This window comes from Micropterus dolomieu, linkage group LG14 (genome assembly GCF_021292245.1).
Source record: "Micropterus dolomieu isolate WLL.071019.BEF.003 ecotype Adirondacks linkage group LG14, ASM2129224v1, whole genome shotgun sequence".
Lineage (NCBI taxonomy): Eukaryota > Metazoa > Chordata > Actinopteri > Centrarchiformes > Centrarchidae > Micropterus > Micropterus dolomieu.
In genome coordinates this window covers 26,719,157-26,735,795 of record NC_060163.1, presented here as the reverse complement: position 1 = coordinate 26,735,795, position 16,639 = coordinate 26,719,157, and the positions used below count along the sequence as shown (strand labels likewise).

General features: G+C 42.6%; 1 protein-coding gene across 2 annotated transcripts in view; it reads right to left on the bottom strand.

The window, feature by feature from the left end:
- The window catches only part of ankfn1 (ankyrin repeat and fibronectin type III domain containing 1), an 87,015-nt gene that overhangs the window by 48,518 nt on the left and 21,858 nt on the right, over window positions 1-16,639 (bottom strand). Inside the window, exon 2 of one of the 2 annotated variants that reach the window (XM_046068304.1) lies at window positions 1,421-1,619. In XM_046068304.1, the coding sequence (XP_045924260.1) occupies window positions 1,421-1,600 (180 nt within the window). In that variant the 5' untranslated portion in view covers window positions 1,601-1,619. Of the gene's footprint in view, window positions 1-1,420; window positions 1,620-16,639 lie in introns of those variants that run through there. The other variant, XM_046068305.1, reaches the window with a different exon arrangement.

The following is a 16,639-nucleotide window of genomic DNA, read 5'->3' as shown; positions in this document are numbered from 1 at the left end:
TCAGATTTTGTTCATTTGTTAAGTTTATGGTTAATTAGGCTACGTAGTTAAACCTTTTATTTGTTTGTCTGTTTTAATTGCGTTTATTGTTGCTATACGATCAGGAGTCTGCACATGGTGTTTTATTTTGAAAATTGTGTCTGACCTCCTGCCCAGTTTATCTGCTCTCTGCTGCTTGACGCGACTTCTGTCAAAAAAAAAGACTTTAGATAAACTTAAACAAATAATCGTGAATCAAGTCACAGTTAGATTTAGTCCCCAAATCGTTCAGCCCAAGTCTGAACCACGTTGCCTCCTGTGTCGCCACTGAAATAAATAAATAAGTTTACTATAATAAAACTCTCAACTACGTGTACAGTCTCTATCTAAAGGCCTTTGCTTATTGCAGCTTATCAATCAAGCTCTGGGGGCGGGATCTACAATTATGATTGGCTGCTCTGTCTTTTTATTTAACCACTTTTTTATTTCACTGTCTGTGTGTTTAAATGAATGCCTTTATTTAATTGTGTGTTTTATCAATACACTCATGACCTGTCTTGTCACATGCTGCGATCTGTTCGTACCTCCCACTCTCTCTTACCTCCCTCCTCCTCCCCCCATCTGCCTCTCTCCTTCACGTCTGCTGATGTGACTGGTCTGTAAATGTCAGCACACACACACACACACTCTGAACTGTAGCGCCCGTCACACGCCAGTAATCCTGTTTGTCAGGGCAGCAGGACGGATGTGATGATGGCAGAGACAAGTGGCGATGAAGAGCGAGAGTGCTGCTTCACCGTGAAACCAAACGCTCTCCAAAGACACACGCCGTCCACGGCCAAGAGTCCTTGAGCAAGGCTCTTACTAAGCCTCCTCTGACGGTTACTAGTGATCCGCTGACGGAAGAAATCTGAAGCGGCTCAGAGAAGTGAAGGAAAGGAGAGTTGGGACGTGGCTGCTAACGAGGTCTTTATTGATCCTTCTGTCTCGGCTGACTCACAGGGTTTCTCCTCAGCGTCCGATGCGGCTCTTTGGTTTTCTACATTTTATCTACAGTAACCTGAACACTGAGAGTCACAGAGACGTGCTGATGACTAACACGACTGTTACCAGACAGGAAACACTTTTCACAAAGCTGCTGCTCTGTCAATACACACAGCAGACAAGCAGGTTTACTATGTAAATACTGTTCAAGCTAATTCCTGCAGCTGCTTCACTGTAAACGCCTGAACACGAAGCTGCAGGAGGTTTTGACCTGTTCAGGGAGCTTTTTTAATCTTTACAGACATCTTTATCTTTATAATGTTACTGTTCACCTTCGTCTAGCTAGGGGGTTCGTTTCAGAGCCATCTGATCTTCTGACGGGTAAATAGCTCACTACATTACCATTCAGTGCAAACACAAATCAAATGTTCCCCCTCTTGCTGCGCAGCAGACTCACCGAGGCTTTGCGGAGACGGTCCGTCTTGCCAAAGAAGTAGGCATCTTCGAAGGAGGAGGTGCTTCCTCGAAGCTTCTCCGACAGGTTCCGGTAGAGGCGCTTGGCGGCGCTGGGGGAGGCCGGCCCACCGGGGCACTTCCTGGTCTGGGACAACTGTAGGTTCTGCATCTGCTGGGTCATGACACCCGGGAGGCGTCTGCTGGGATGGAGGGAGAGATAAACGTTAGAGGAGAGAGCTGGTGGTAATCTGCAGATCTCCATGACAGCAGGGCTCCACAAGATCTTTCTGCACATCACTTTTACCTCCGTAACAATATATTCTGACCTTCTGTCATTTCCCAAACTCACCGATAGTTCTGTGAATGACTGCAAACAGGAACACCTGCAGGTGAGTGTTTGTCTTTATTTAGAGATCAACAAATATTAATGTAAAACAAAACTTAAAAAGTGCTGAAGTTTAAAGTGCTTGCGTGAAAATTCAAAAAACTCAAATGACTGAAAAGTTAGCCAGACACGAACCTACATGACAGTAAGAACTGTGATTGGCCGGCTTGGCAGCATCGCAGGAAGTGCTCTGTGCTTTGAAGTCAATTTTACTAGCGGCCACAACGGCGGCCGTCCAGCTGTGGATACTTTCATCTGAGCGTGTCCTCTGATGTCATTCTGTGTTCAACCCCTGCACGCCGCACAGAGTACTGAATAACAGACGACCGCTGTATGTTCCGGTTTTATGTTGAGGCAGGAGCTGCTCAAACTGAAGATCAGAATCAGGAACAGCTTTGCTGCAAAGTAGTTTTCACTCATACAGCGACTTGCTTTGTTGACTCGGTGCGTGTTTAGTGGGTGTGACGCATGACGTATGTTATATGTATGTATCATCTTTCCTGCAGTGTCAACAACTTCAGAGAGCTTGATTTTGCTGTTAAAGGGCTTAAAGCAAGAACATTTTCTGTGCCTGAAATGCGTTCGGGGGTTACAACAAAGATGACGGGTGAGGGGCCAGAGCGTGACTGATGGGGGCATAGTGGCTCAGATTAGGGCCGTGACGATACACCAAGCTCACGAGACATGTAAAAATAACGATACTGGTATGAAGAAACATTCAATGTGGGGGTCCTCCCCCTGAAAAATCTGAGCATTTAACACTTCATTTCCTGCATTCAGGTAAAATGTTCTGCCACCACGTGTTGGCGATATGGCCAACAATGTTATCATGATAATCGATTATTGATAATTATCACAATAAATCTCAAATCATTGTTTCTTTCAAGTTCAATGGCTGATTTTAGCTCCTGAGTGAAAGTTGGAGGAAAGAACTTCAGAACAATTATGACAAAATCTTTTTTAGACAAATATTCATGAGTAACATTAGATAAAATCTGTTTTCACTCCCTTTTCCTAAATAGAAAAATAAATGCTGATTTGTCTATGACTCAAATCAATAAAATATTGTTACTGAGGAAAATTATATTGAGATTATTAATGTTTTATTGCCCAGCCCTGCTGGTACCCATTTACATGTTGCCTTGTGTATTAGGGCTAATGTTAGTGTATTCTTTATAATTTCAGATTTCCTACTATACATCTTACCACTAGTATAATATTAGTTCCAGGTGGACAGCAGTTTCATTTGTGTGGGTTGTTTCCATTCATTACATTTGTGTAAGAAAAATGATCTACATGGTGGTCAGTTTCTAATTAGTTAATGCTAAGTACTAAGAACAAGTACTAATCATTCATGCAGTTCAACATTTCTAAAGTTTGCTGTAGCGCATCAAATTTATTTCAGTATCCGGTCGCCTCCGGGCTGGGATTGGTCAGTTCACGAAAAGCTACGTCGATGAGCAACTTTAGGCACACGACTGCATGAAAGGCCCCCGAGCTGCTTCTTCCTGTTTCTACCGAGAGATTAGGAGGCCGGCGAGAACGGGAACAGGTGAGCGTCACATGGTGCCCAGAGAACCTGATATGGAGAGGACAAGAAAAGTCCCACTACGCCCAAGAGTAAAAAGAAGAAGTACTGGTAACGGTGACCCACTTTACGCACTGCTAATAATCAAAATTGACGCCATTTACCAGAAAAGCTGTGGCCTATCGATGGAATACATTCAGACAGAACTGGCCTTGTTATGTTGGCAAAGGTCCAGACGATCCAATCCAGTAGAATATTTAGTCCAAAACACATTTTTATATCAGTAAATACACACGGACTGCTGTTACATCGTTTAACTACAGTTAGTACACCTTGACCTTTTGAGTGACACCTTAAATGACCCAATAGAAAATTCGATGCCCTGTCCACGGCCTACAATAGCCGATGAGTGTCCACGTAGTCAGGAAGTGCCAGTCCCCTTCTTTTGTGCAGAGATTGTGCTGAGGACTGGCGCTTCACACACATATCATTTCAAAAAATAGGCAAGAATATTCTCCATGGACATAATTATATATTGTCGAATATAAAAACGCCCCGCGCCGGCACGTTGAACTCAAAGTCCTGTGTGTACACCCAAGTACATTAAAAGCTACGATCTGATCAGTGATTGTTCCCAAATACTTAAAATGTTGTACTTTTCCTCCGGGCTGCTTTCTGAGTATGCCAGTGTTACTGGTTCCACTTGGTTTTGTTTGTTGGTTCTTTCATTTTGGCCACATTCATTTGCATGACGCCGTCTTTCAGGAGAAGACCACCAACAGGCAAGTATAAACGCGAGGGCATGTGCGTTGCCAACGCCATAGGTATCTGCGTCAAGTCACTGCAGGAGTATAAATCCAGCACCCCTTCTCAGCTTTGGATTGGCTCTCAGCTTCTTCCACAGGTGAGATTTGGGGAAAACACAGAGACGCAGCAAAGAACCAGATGTAGTCGCACTCAACTGATTTTTGATCGCACTCAGGGGTCGGTTTCACAGAGCTGTTTTAGACTGGTCTGGAGTAACATTTGATGTTACCTTGTAATGTAACTGATGGTTACCAAACAGCCAAAACAAGGGAAAATGGCTGATAACATGTGGTGGACCTCAGTAACCTACCTGAAATATACAACAATGAGGACTTCATCGGTCAGTTTCGTTGACCCAAGGAAGCTCTCCTGAGTCTGACAGATGGACCTGAAGCTGAAGTACTGCATCCTCCTGTTTTAGGATAATACCTCTTAAAGATTTCTGTTTTGGCATCTTGTACCATGTTCTTGGATCTTTTCTGTATATCTTGGACGCTCCGCTCAACAGTCCAATTAACGCTGTTTACTGTTGTGAACTTTTTTTCTTTCAAATCTAAAGTATAACAATTATACTGCTTCAACAAACACATTATTTCCGCTGGGGTAAACTGCATTGAGCGGTTGGATGCGCCTACTCAATCCGCCTTTTTTTTGTCTTGTTTTACCCAGGATTCATTGCAGTGTAATCCTACTTAACATAGTCTTCAGTGTTTTGTGCAACGGTCTGATTTAGATGTCTATCTGAAGTCCGACTCTCTACTTTAGCTAAGCCATTGTCAAAGACTGTCTTTGTGAAACCGGCCCCTGGAGCCCTGCTGAGGGAAGAAGGAAGGAGTGAAGGAAAGCAGAGGAGGAAGCAGGATACTGTACAATTACATCATCGATCCGCTGCTTCGCCACCAGTCTCTGACATAAACAACCCTGAAACAGTGTGGAATCATTTAAATGTAGTATTTCAGCTTCTCTTAAGGACTTCTATCTGGCTGTTATTTCATAGCGTTTCAAAAATTGTCATGAGTTCATCTCTGAACTGCCTGATTGACAGTGGAATCAGCTGACAGAGAGACAAAGTTATAGTTCCTACGACACACCTGTTGTTCGGACCAAGCTAAGAAAAGAGATCCAACGTGTTCCAAAAGAAGCGAGAGCAGTAAAGCCAAGGCCACATGGACTGACAGGTAACTCATCATCTGCCTAATATGGACCCACACAGGAAAATCTAATTAAGGTGGGTGACAGCTCCTAATTAAGGTACCGTTCGTTTGTTCACATCTGTCACACCAAGCTAATTGATTCCAACAGACAAACGGACCAACGTTTGTTTAACCTCAACTATACAAGTTAGGTGTAAAAGAACTCGACACCATCTTCCCATGCAACCAACGAACCAAACAGGTCAGGTGTGAAAGCAAACGTAACTCTAAAATAAAAAGATCAGTCTGAGCTCTCGTGGGGCTGTGAGCAGCTGACTGGGAGGAGAGACTGGCTCAGACCCAGGTCATATATCCAGTAGTAGCGGGCAATCCCAGCACATCAGCCGAGCTTGTAGTTGGAGAATAGGATGTCTAAGATACTCTGCTGCCATGAACAACAAAAACCGATGAACCAGATCGCAGGACAGAACATTACTCAGCCCCGGCCTCTCGGAGCTATTATAACATCAATGATTAAATCAAAGGGTTTCCATGTAGGGAATCAGAAATCAGCCCCTGGCCTTCTGACTCCTCGGCGTTCCCGTCTCTCGCCTCTGAGGCCTTTCGCCCTTTCATTGTCACAAAAGATTGCTTCATTTTTTTCATCCAGCACCTTAAATGGCACGCTGTCATCCCGGCTCATTCTCTGCGTTACGCTCGGACAAATTCAACATGTCACTAAAATGACAAGTCTGTCAAAAGCAGCGTCCGCGGGGGTTTGAAGAAAAGCAGCGGCTCGATACAGCAGGTGCTCTCCAACCGTGTTGAAATAAGTAAAAGCTACGGGGCTGGAGAAAGAGCCCATTCGTCTTTATGAGGAAGAGCATGAGCTGATGAAGAGCAAGAAAAACACTTTACTAACCACCTCAGAGGAAATGTATCTCTGGCATATATACAGTATATAATAGTAGCAGCAGATATGTTTTATATGTTACCATGTTTTAATATAGTGCAGCTTGAAGGGACTACAAATTTTGTTTGGTTATACAACCTTGTGCTGTATAATGACAAATATCGTTGTATCTTGTAGACTAAGTTCTATAAATAATTAGGAACGATACTAACTAATGGCAACCTCCGCCACAACCGCAACGTTCATTCTTTACACTTCGGAGCGTGTTAATATTAATTATATTCTTATATAAATTAATAGCTCTGTAACGGATCACCATGGGATGTAAGTGAACTGACTTCAAACTGGGAAGCTTTAAGTGTTGCCGTGTTTTTTGTTGTTTTACTGTTTATTTTTAAGGTTAGCTAACTTGGTATTAGCATATTGCTTGGCTAATGTGGCTAGCAAGCTGTGCGATCCTGGACATTGTAATCCTGAGGGACAGTCAAGAGACACGAGGTAAGTAGACATGAGGTAAGCCTCATTAGAAGCTCACTAACTAACGAACGTAGTGTGTCGGATGGCTGCAGCTGTTTTTCATGTTGCTTTCTGTGGAAATTTAGTTATAACGTTACTAGAGCGCAGTGAAAAAGTTAGCCGTTGTGAGGTGACAGACACTATGCCATATGGCACCAAATTACTTCATTAATGTAAAATGCGATAATACCAACATATTACCACTGGGGAAATTTATTCCTGTCTCACAACGCGCTTACAATGTGATTTGATGGTACGAATTGCAAAATGGAAGAAGGGAGAGAAAACAGCGAGCGAGGAGGAGGAGACAGGCCGGAAATAAAGACAGGGATCTGAGTTAGACAGCGGATCCCGGTCCCGGGGGCGCCAAGCTAAACTATTTCTTGTTACGATGAATCAAATGAATAATCTGCAGAATACTCGATTAATAAAACTATCGATAGCTGCAGCCAAATAAAGAGAGTGCACATCATTTTAAATAGCAAGTGTTCCCTGATGAAGTTAATTATTTGTTCAACCCCTGCATGGCGTAGTGAATGTTCCAGTTGGCCCCCGGGACCCTGAATAAACGCTGGGACAGGAGCAGCTCAAACTGAGGATCAGAATCAGGAACATCTTTACTGCCAAGTCGTTTATACACATCATTGCTTTGGTGACTCTGACAGACTGTCAACAACTTGACAGCTTGCTCTTTACACTCAGGCTGCTGTACCATGTTGTTATGTTAAATCTGCCGTACATGTTGGCTGCTCCAAAGCTCCTCTGCTTCCAGATTAAAAACTAAAAGTTAGGGTCTGATCAGTGATTGTTCCACAGTATTTAAAATGTTCTAAACTTCCTCCAGGCTGGTTGCAGAGTATGACAGGGAGGGTGTTATTAGTTCCACTTGGATTTGTTGGTTAGTTGTTTTTTTAAGGCCACAAGTTCTGAAATACAGCAAAAAGCATATTCCAACAGCTTGATTCCAGCTGTGGACGGTCATTTCATCAGTGTAAATGGAAAACAGCAGTGTTGGCATTACCCTGGTTCACTGAAACTCTCAGAGGGCGGTCGGTCAGTTTGAAAGCTTCTAAAGCAATCAATGAGACCACTATCCATCTAAAAAGGTCATTCTTTGGGCCTTTTATACTTGGCAAACCTATTACTTGCACAAAAAGGATATAAACCACAATAAAGGAGAGGGAAGAAGCCAAAAAGCAGAATATGAGCTCTTTAAAAGCTAAAACAGGTTTTGGTTGTTGTAGGTGAAGCTATCTGGTCCCTACAGTGAGAGTCGTGTCGTCTGTTCCCCTGTGAGATGTAAGCAAACTGTAGGGGGTTGAGTTGATTCCCTGAAGACTATACTCTCTCCATGCACTTAGCTGGAAGTGGAGTGCAACCGGTCTTAAATTGGGTTGGATTGAAGCTGCTGCTGCTCCATAAATGAGGCAGCCTGCAGAGCATTCATCATCTCATCCTCCCGTACAGACATCACCAACCTGTGCACTTTATTCCATGCCTCTGATGTTTAATCATTATTTTTGAGTCACAAAGCTACGCATGTTTCTTCTGAAAGATAAAAGCTTGCCCACAGCATCAAGCCTTTGTATAGTTCTGAGTTACGCAGTTTTGTTCCACTAACTCAATAAATTAGGGAACTTCTCTACATGATCAGCGCACTAAAGACTGCATAAATCACGTAAATACAAACATAATAATGTTATTAAAGATGTGTAGAGCTGCATACGGCTTTAGACTTTGGCCACCACTTGTCTACACTGGAGCAAAGGCAGAACTCATCTTCAATCAGTAATGTTAAAAACCACAAATCAAGCCAGAAATCTTGGTGTAATCCTGGACTCAGTCCTGAATTTAAGCAGCCACATTAAGACAAAGTCAGCGTGCTATCACCGGAAGAATATTTCAAGGATTGAAGGACTTGTGTCTCAGCAAGACCTGGAAAAACACACTCCAGTTCTGAGGTCTTTACACTGACAGAGAATTGACTTCAAAATCCTGCTGTTGGTTTATAAAGCGGTGAATGATTTCTGATGTTCTGCTCCGTTATGAACCATCCAGAGCTCTCAGCTGGTCTGAGATCAGGTCTGCTTTCTGTCCCCAGAGTCAAAACTAAACCTGAAGAAGCAGCGTTCAGTTTTTATGCTCCAAATATCTGGAACAAACTATCTGCTGAAACTCTCACTTCATTTCACTGTCCTCACTCTTGTTGCCAGCGGTTTAGACATTAACGGCTGTGTGATGTGTTATTTTGAGGGGACAGCAGATTTACACTGTTATACAAGCTGTACACTCACTACTTTACACTGGAGCAAAGTGTCATTTCTTCAGAAAAGATATAATCAAATATTTACTAACTTGTTTGTTCTCACTTTGGTGAGATACTGTAGTTCTCTTTCTTATATTTCCCTATGCTGCTTTTATGTTTGATTCAAGACACTTTGAATTGCCTTGTTGTTGAAATGTGTTGAACAGATAAACTTGCCCTGTACTGTTCTGTTGCTGTGTATTAATAACTAGTCTTAAATCACACAGTGTGTTTTCTCTGCACTTCACGTGTTACATCATGTCCTTCCATTACATTTTCAGTCCTGTATTTTCATGTTATTTGTACTCGAGGCCTTATTCCCTCTGCGGCAAATAAAAGCACTTAAGTTATTATTACAAGCAACTCTTTGGACGCATGCCTCCATCTCACAATCATCATCGTAATGTGAAAAACAAACACCCCCGGAGGAGCGCCGAGGCTGCTGCTGCACGGAACACACCTACAGCGTCGCGTCGTTAGCAGGCGTCAGATGGAAATTGCTGCTTCACCTGATTGTTGGGCTCTCAGCAGGACTTCACACGGTCAACACACTGCCGCTGATTGGCGCAGGCGCTCGGCGCTGTGTTAATGATACCTCACGGTGATGGCTCTTTATTGAATCTGAATACAGAATTAAATCTGCCTGGAAACTGATCCGAAACGCTGGTGATGATTATTTAGCACAGCTGGTTACAGCCGGTATTCAATAGATTTATATAAAAAATTATCAGACTGGTAATATATGAAACTGTTAAGGGAAAAGAAAAGTCGTCTTCATCATTCAGGACATGTTCTTTTAAACCACGTAGAGTTTCTGGTGAAAACAGTTAATAATAAATCTCCTGCAAAGCCCTGAATGATCATTATTAATTTATTAATATGCTGCTTTGGGTTCAGGAGGCAGACACCATCTGCACTTTCCTCTTTGATAAAGCTTATAGTTAGGGCTGGCTCAGGTGAGTCCTGAACCATCCCTTAGTTATGCTGCTATAGGCCTAGACTGCTGGGGGATTTCCCATGATGCACTGAGCTCCTCTCTCCATCTGTATGCAACCTCATCCCAATCAAAAACTGCAAACAAGGAAAGGTGAAAAGCCTGATTCTTCCCATTAGAATTATGTTTTACAAAAAGGTTTACCGGGTAAATTAGCCTGTTGTATTATGTCTTTTTTTAAATATTTCCCTATGTTGCTTTTATGTTTTATGTAAAGCACTTTGAATTGTCTTGTTGCTGAAATGAGCTGTGCAGATAAACTTGCCCTGCCTCCAGAGCTGAGGGGTCTGGATCTGTGGTTGCAGGCTTCCTGCTGCCCCCATGTTCCTGCTCGACACCCTCTTAAAAGGTGTCTCTTTATCACTGCGGACAACTTCTTGCTCGTGGAAAAGTGCAATAAGATAAGTTTGTTAGGAATTTGGGGTATTTAATTAAAACTGAAGAATTTACAAAAATGCCTGAGGAGGGCCAAAGGGTTAATATTTGTGACAACAAACTGTAAAAGAACATAAGAAAACAGACAAAACAGGAGTTGTATCCTAACAGCCCCAAACCTGAAGAGGAGTAATGTACTGTAGGAGGTCACATGACCCCAATACTTCAGCTTAAACATGGGTCACTTCTCACTTTTTAAAGAGGCCGGTGATATGCTTACTGCACTAAACACCACGTTTTCAGGGGATTTAAGACGCAGCAGCTTGATCTTGAGAGACTAGGGGTGTAACGGTACATGTACGGTACAGGACTTTTGGAACGGTGCACATGAGCATCGACTGTAGACTTGAACGTTAAATATTACGCTTTTCTCAGTAGTGATCGGATTTGTTTCTGCCAACTCGTCAAACTAGCTAACTCTAATGGCATCACACGAAGGAGAACGTCACTGCAACAAGGGAGAAAAACAAAAACGAGCTCAGTGCAATCAGAGCAGGCTTTCAAGCTGGGATTGATGATGCTCATAGACTATGCTGCACTGTAATCCATGTGATTATATATTTTTTATTATTTTTTATTAGCTATATGTGGTATTGTTTTGAGAATATTTTATTTAGTTGAGAACTTGTTAGTAGTTTGCAGCAGTATTTTATTTCTTATTCTTTTTTATTGTATATAATTTATTATATTTAATTTGTAAGTTTGTTAGAAAAAAATTGTAAACTAATTTACAATTGTTCATAATTAACCATTCATAAGCAGCAATTTAATATTTGCATTTTTTCCCCCTTACTGTCCTAAAAATAAACTGAACAGTGACTTCAAAACCGAGGTTAATTCCGAACCGTTACACCCCTCTGAGAGACATAAAGATCTGTGATATAACATGTGGAAGAAACTACTGTTACTACTACTGGCTGGCTTTCCATCGCTGTGTGTCTACCTGAACACAGAGCTGCAGCCCGGTGGAGTACCAGCAGCCACATGAAGCTGCCACGTTTTCTGCTACCTGCCGTACGTTAAGGATGTAACGCTGTGCTACACCTCGCCTCTGCGCCGTGCTGCTGATCATGATATGCCCTTGGCTGACAGAATAAAACAGACTGTATCCATCGTGCTGCACCTGCAGACGTTTAGCGCTGGTAATTGACGCCCACTTTGACACTTTAAGGCTGGAAGGCAGCACAAACAAAAATGGTTCACAGGCAGCCGTGCGTTTGTTCAGAGTGTGTGTGTGTGTGTGTGTGTGTGTGTGTGTGTGTGTGTGTGTAGAAATTGATGCAAATATCAATTCTTCAACCTGAGGATACAACCCGCCCGCCCACAAGAGGCTTTAAATTATTAAAAAGAAACAAATTGCTTTTGTAATTGTGCCGTTTAACTCCCTGTTCAGTCCGACAGTAAATAATGTGTGTGTGTGTTTTAATTGTTTGTGAAAACACAGCTTTCCCTAAAGTATTCATTTTGTTTTTAGTGCAGAAGATCAACATTACATCTTATTTTTCAACCCCTTAATGTTTGACACTTTACTTTCCAACATAATGAAATATTCAGGGACTTCTTGTTAAAACCAGCTTCACGTTAAAACCCTCATTTATCAGCTCATTATTTGCTCTCTGGGTTCACAAAGAGACTAATGATCTCTGCCATTAACATGAAACACAAACCCATCAATAACCCTGTGAAGCTCAGAGGCCGCGGCTCCATCCATATCTGTCCAGACTCAGATACAATCTGAAGTGAAGGAACTGAATTAAAGGTTTGACTGGAAGCTCTCACTGCACTGATGATCCATATGTTTGATCCCAGTGAATACACACGGTTGAACTGATCAGTGAAGGAGTATCACAGGTGTATCGGCTACTTAATTACTACGTAAAAAAGGATTCTGACCAGCTACACAACACGAGCTGCAGGATCACGATCAGCTCGGTGCCAGACTTTCCTCCAGAATTTTCCGTTGGTGCTCATTGTTTCCATAAAATGAACCGAAGGATCGAACTTATGGAGAATCGAACTAACGATGTGTAGCATGTCACTTAAAACAACAGCTCTATTAATCCCACAGGGGGCAATTAGTTAAGAGCAGCTACAGACAACACACACCTAACAGCACACGAGCCCACACATACACTATGGAGACCTGGTTCCAAGTTTGAACCGTTACCAAATCTCCAAGATCCGTGGATTTTTTAAGACCCGTGCGTTTGGATCCTGCTCCTCGGTTCCTAACTTCCTGCATATTTCAGCTCCTGACTGAACTGCAGTGAGCATTTTACCGTCCATCAAAGTGTCTCTGATCTGCCAGAAGCTGCCACGCCGACCAAACGTCACCTCATGTGTTACGTCAACAAAGCCTGAAGAACAGAGTCCTGTTGGTTCCGGTCCTGGACCGTGGCGGACCGCAGCAAACGCTCCAAAGTTTGGCTCAGCTTCACTAAAAAACTGCACCAGCTGCAGTCAGGAGGTTTGGTGCGAGGGAGGAAGCAGAAAGATCTGCAGAACCGGATTCAATAAGTAGAATCAGAATCAGAACTGAGACCTACGTTAATTTGTCAAAACACGCAGCCACACAGAAGTTCTAAGGTAACAGTCAACATTTAAACAGCAATACACAAAAAAAACATTAACTCCAACCAAGTCTTTTTTTAATTAAGCCTTTAACTTAGCATAAAGGCAACAACAATGAAACCTTGCTACTGTTAAATAAATAAAGACACTAGCCTGCATTAGAAGTAGCCTCTTTCTCTTCCCTGTTAAATTAAATCACAAAGAAATTAGGTCTAAAAACTAAAACAACCTGAGAGGCGGTTTGTGACAGCAGTGCAGAGTGATGGAAACAGAGGACAGAGCGACACAAAGCAACTGTTTCTCATCTGGAATAACCCACTTCATTCTTTAATTACGGCTAAAAAGATATTTTGAGACCTCTGAGTCAAAAGTGTCACCTGATCAGCTGAAAAATATGGTCACAACCTCCCCCTCTGTTGCCAAGTTATGGAGATGAATAACAGCGGAGCTGCAACAACTGAGCGATAAGTTGTTAACTTTTAAATTAATAGGCAACTATTCTTCTTAAAGGTTCACTGTGTTTTAGTGACATCTAGTGGCGAGGATTGCAAATTGCAAACAGCAGCTCACGGTGCATTCAAGTGCTCCTTTCCCTGAGTTGTGAAGTCGTTCTTCTGACTTCAGCGTGTGTTCATGTGGTCTTAAATCAGAATATGGAATCAACATGGATACTGCTACAAAGATGTGTTGGATTAACATTATTAGAGCAAACAAACATGGTGGTGCAACGGGGGGACCTCATTCGAAAGTAGTAAAAACATAACGGTTCATTTTATAAGGTCTTTATACACCACTGAAAACATGGTTATGGATCTTATATTACATTTCTGTCAATGGATCCTCCTAAATGTCACACACTGGACCTTTAATGGTGAGGACGTCGTTTTGGGCTTTTAAACACTGATCGACAATTTTTTGACCGAACCACAAGGAGCAGCTCCTGTTAGTTTTTAAAGACTAACCAACCAACTAATCGAAGTCAACTTGGTAGCACCAGAGGCTTTAAAATTTGCCATCTAAACACCCGAAGCATTGTTCCCAAACTAGACGAATTTAAAATCTTGCGCAGTCGAAAGCACATGTAACGGCAATCTCTGAATGATGGTTAACTTCCAATATTCCTGATTCTTTTCTTTCAATTGAAAATTATGAATTGTATCGTAAAGATCGCATTAGTAAGACCAGCGGTGGAGTGGCTTTCTATGTGAGTCGGAAATATGCACACTTGATATCAAAAACTTAAACTGATACTGAAACACTGAAACTGATTATACATTTTTCACCCGCAATGAAACTCGGATTGTATCAATTAATTAAGGATCCAACAAGAATTGGCAAAACACGCAGCTCTATCCTGTTTTTTTTTCACAAATCAGCCTTCAAAATATGCAATGTCTGGTATCATAGACGTGGCTATTTCAGATCATTTGCTCATCTATGCAGTTAGAAAAATCTTAAAATCCAAAAATACTCATGTTCCCCACTCTTTATCAAAAATACAATCACAATTCAATGCTGATTTTAGTGCTACTGACTGGAGTGATGAGCTGTCATCAGAAGATCCAGAACGAATCCTAACGCAATTTCATACTAAACTACATAAAACACAAAATAAATATGCCACTGCCAGCAAGGTTCGACCAAGAAAAAATAAATTACCTTGGATAAATTCTGAAATACTTAAAACTCCTTAAATTGAAGGCCTCTCTTCTTAAATTGTATAGGTTAAATCGACCAACTGAGAGTAATTTTATACAAATTAGAAATAAATGTAATCTGGAACTGCGTAAGGCTAACATTCTCACGTCCATGATATTTATGGTTTAAACACCTTATTTTTAAAGATTCATGCTGATAGCCTCATACCTCTTATTTTGCATTTAACTAATATTTGTATCAGTCTTTCTATATTTCCTACTTACTGGAAAACAGCACAAATTACTCCAATTTTTAAATCTGATTCAGTTCGATCTGCTGTCTGCAGCTTGACGTGGCAAAAATAGAAAATTCTCTGTGGAGCGGAGACACGCTTCTGGCAGCCACCTCAGTGGACTTTGTGGGTGAGACTCTTCTCATCGACTGTGAGGAGGCAGCCGAGGCGCTCCTGCAGGAAACACTAAATGGAATCCATTAAGCCTGAACATGTTGTGATTTTACAGATATGTTCATTAGAAATGTTTCCTTCTTATGTTGCTACAAAGCCCAGGTGGAATTAAGTTTTCCTTCAAATGTATTAGCTGTTACTGTATAAGCATCACTGCTCCACTGCAGTAATGAACACTGTGTGGAGACAGAAGAGGCTGAAAGAAGCCGGCTGGATTTGTGTGATTCAGGCTGTGGATGCGTCATCAATTTTCGTCAGCTGATCTTTAAAGATCAGTATAGTACAGGCTGTACCTCAGAGAACAATAAAAGAAACATGTAGTCATCCAGTAATGAGACCTTCAGGGTCCAACACCTCGAGCCCGTTTGGTTTGCAACGCCCCCCGCAGGCCAATCACTGTCATTCTGACACTAAACACACACATCAGGGTCAGTTACCTCGTCGTGGCAGAACCACTCAGCTGTATAAAGACTACAGGTGTATAACAGACACATAACAGATTCTGCAGGGTTCAACAAGTTACATTCCAGACTTTTCAAGGACCTGTACAAACCCTGTACTACAAAGTGGAGATGTGGCGTTCACCAGGTCCACATTTTAACGTGTCCAAAACTAACGACATTCCAATCAGCCTCAGCAGTACTCCGCGCGCTCTACTCCGCGCGCTCTACTCCGCGCCATGTATTGTGCGTTGTACTCCGCGCGCTGTATTGTGCGCTGTACTCCGCGCGCTGTATTGTGCGCTGTACTCTGCGCGCTGTATTGTGCGCTGTACTCTGCGCCATGTATTGTGCGCTGTACTCTGCGCGCTGTATTGTGCGCTGTACTCTGCGCCATGTATTGTGCGCTGTACTCTGCGCCATGTATTGTGCGCTGTACTCTGCGCCATGTATTGTGCGCTGTACTCTGCGCCATGTATTGTGCGTTGTACTCTGCGCGCTGTATTGTGCGCTGTACTCTATGCGCTGTATTGTGCGCTGTACTCTATGCGCTGTATTGTGCGCTGTACTCTATGCGCTGTATTGTGCGCTGTACTCTGTGCGTTGTAATCTGTGCGCTGTACTCTGTACCCTGTACTCTGTATTCTGTGCGCTGTACCCTGTACCCTGTGTGCTGTACCCTGTACTCTGTACCCTGTACTCTGTATTCTGTGTGCTGTACCCTGCACCCTGTGTGCTGTACCCTGTACGCTGTACTCTGTATTCTGTGTGCTGTACCCTGCACCCTGTGTGCTGTACCCTGTACGTTGTACCCTGTACCCTGTGTGCTGTACCCTGTACCCTGTACTCTATAGCCTGTACCCTGTACCCTGTACTCTGTACCCTGTACTCTGTATTCTGTGTGCTGTACTCTGTACCCTGTGTGCTGTACCCTGTACGCTGTACTCTGTACCCTGTGTGCTGTACCCTGTGTGCTGTACCCTGTACCCTATACCCTGTAACCTGTGTGCTGTACCCTGTACTCTGTACCCTGTGTGCTGTACCCTGTACCCTGTACTCTATAGCCTGTACCCTGTGTGCTGTACCCTG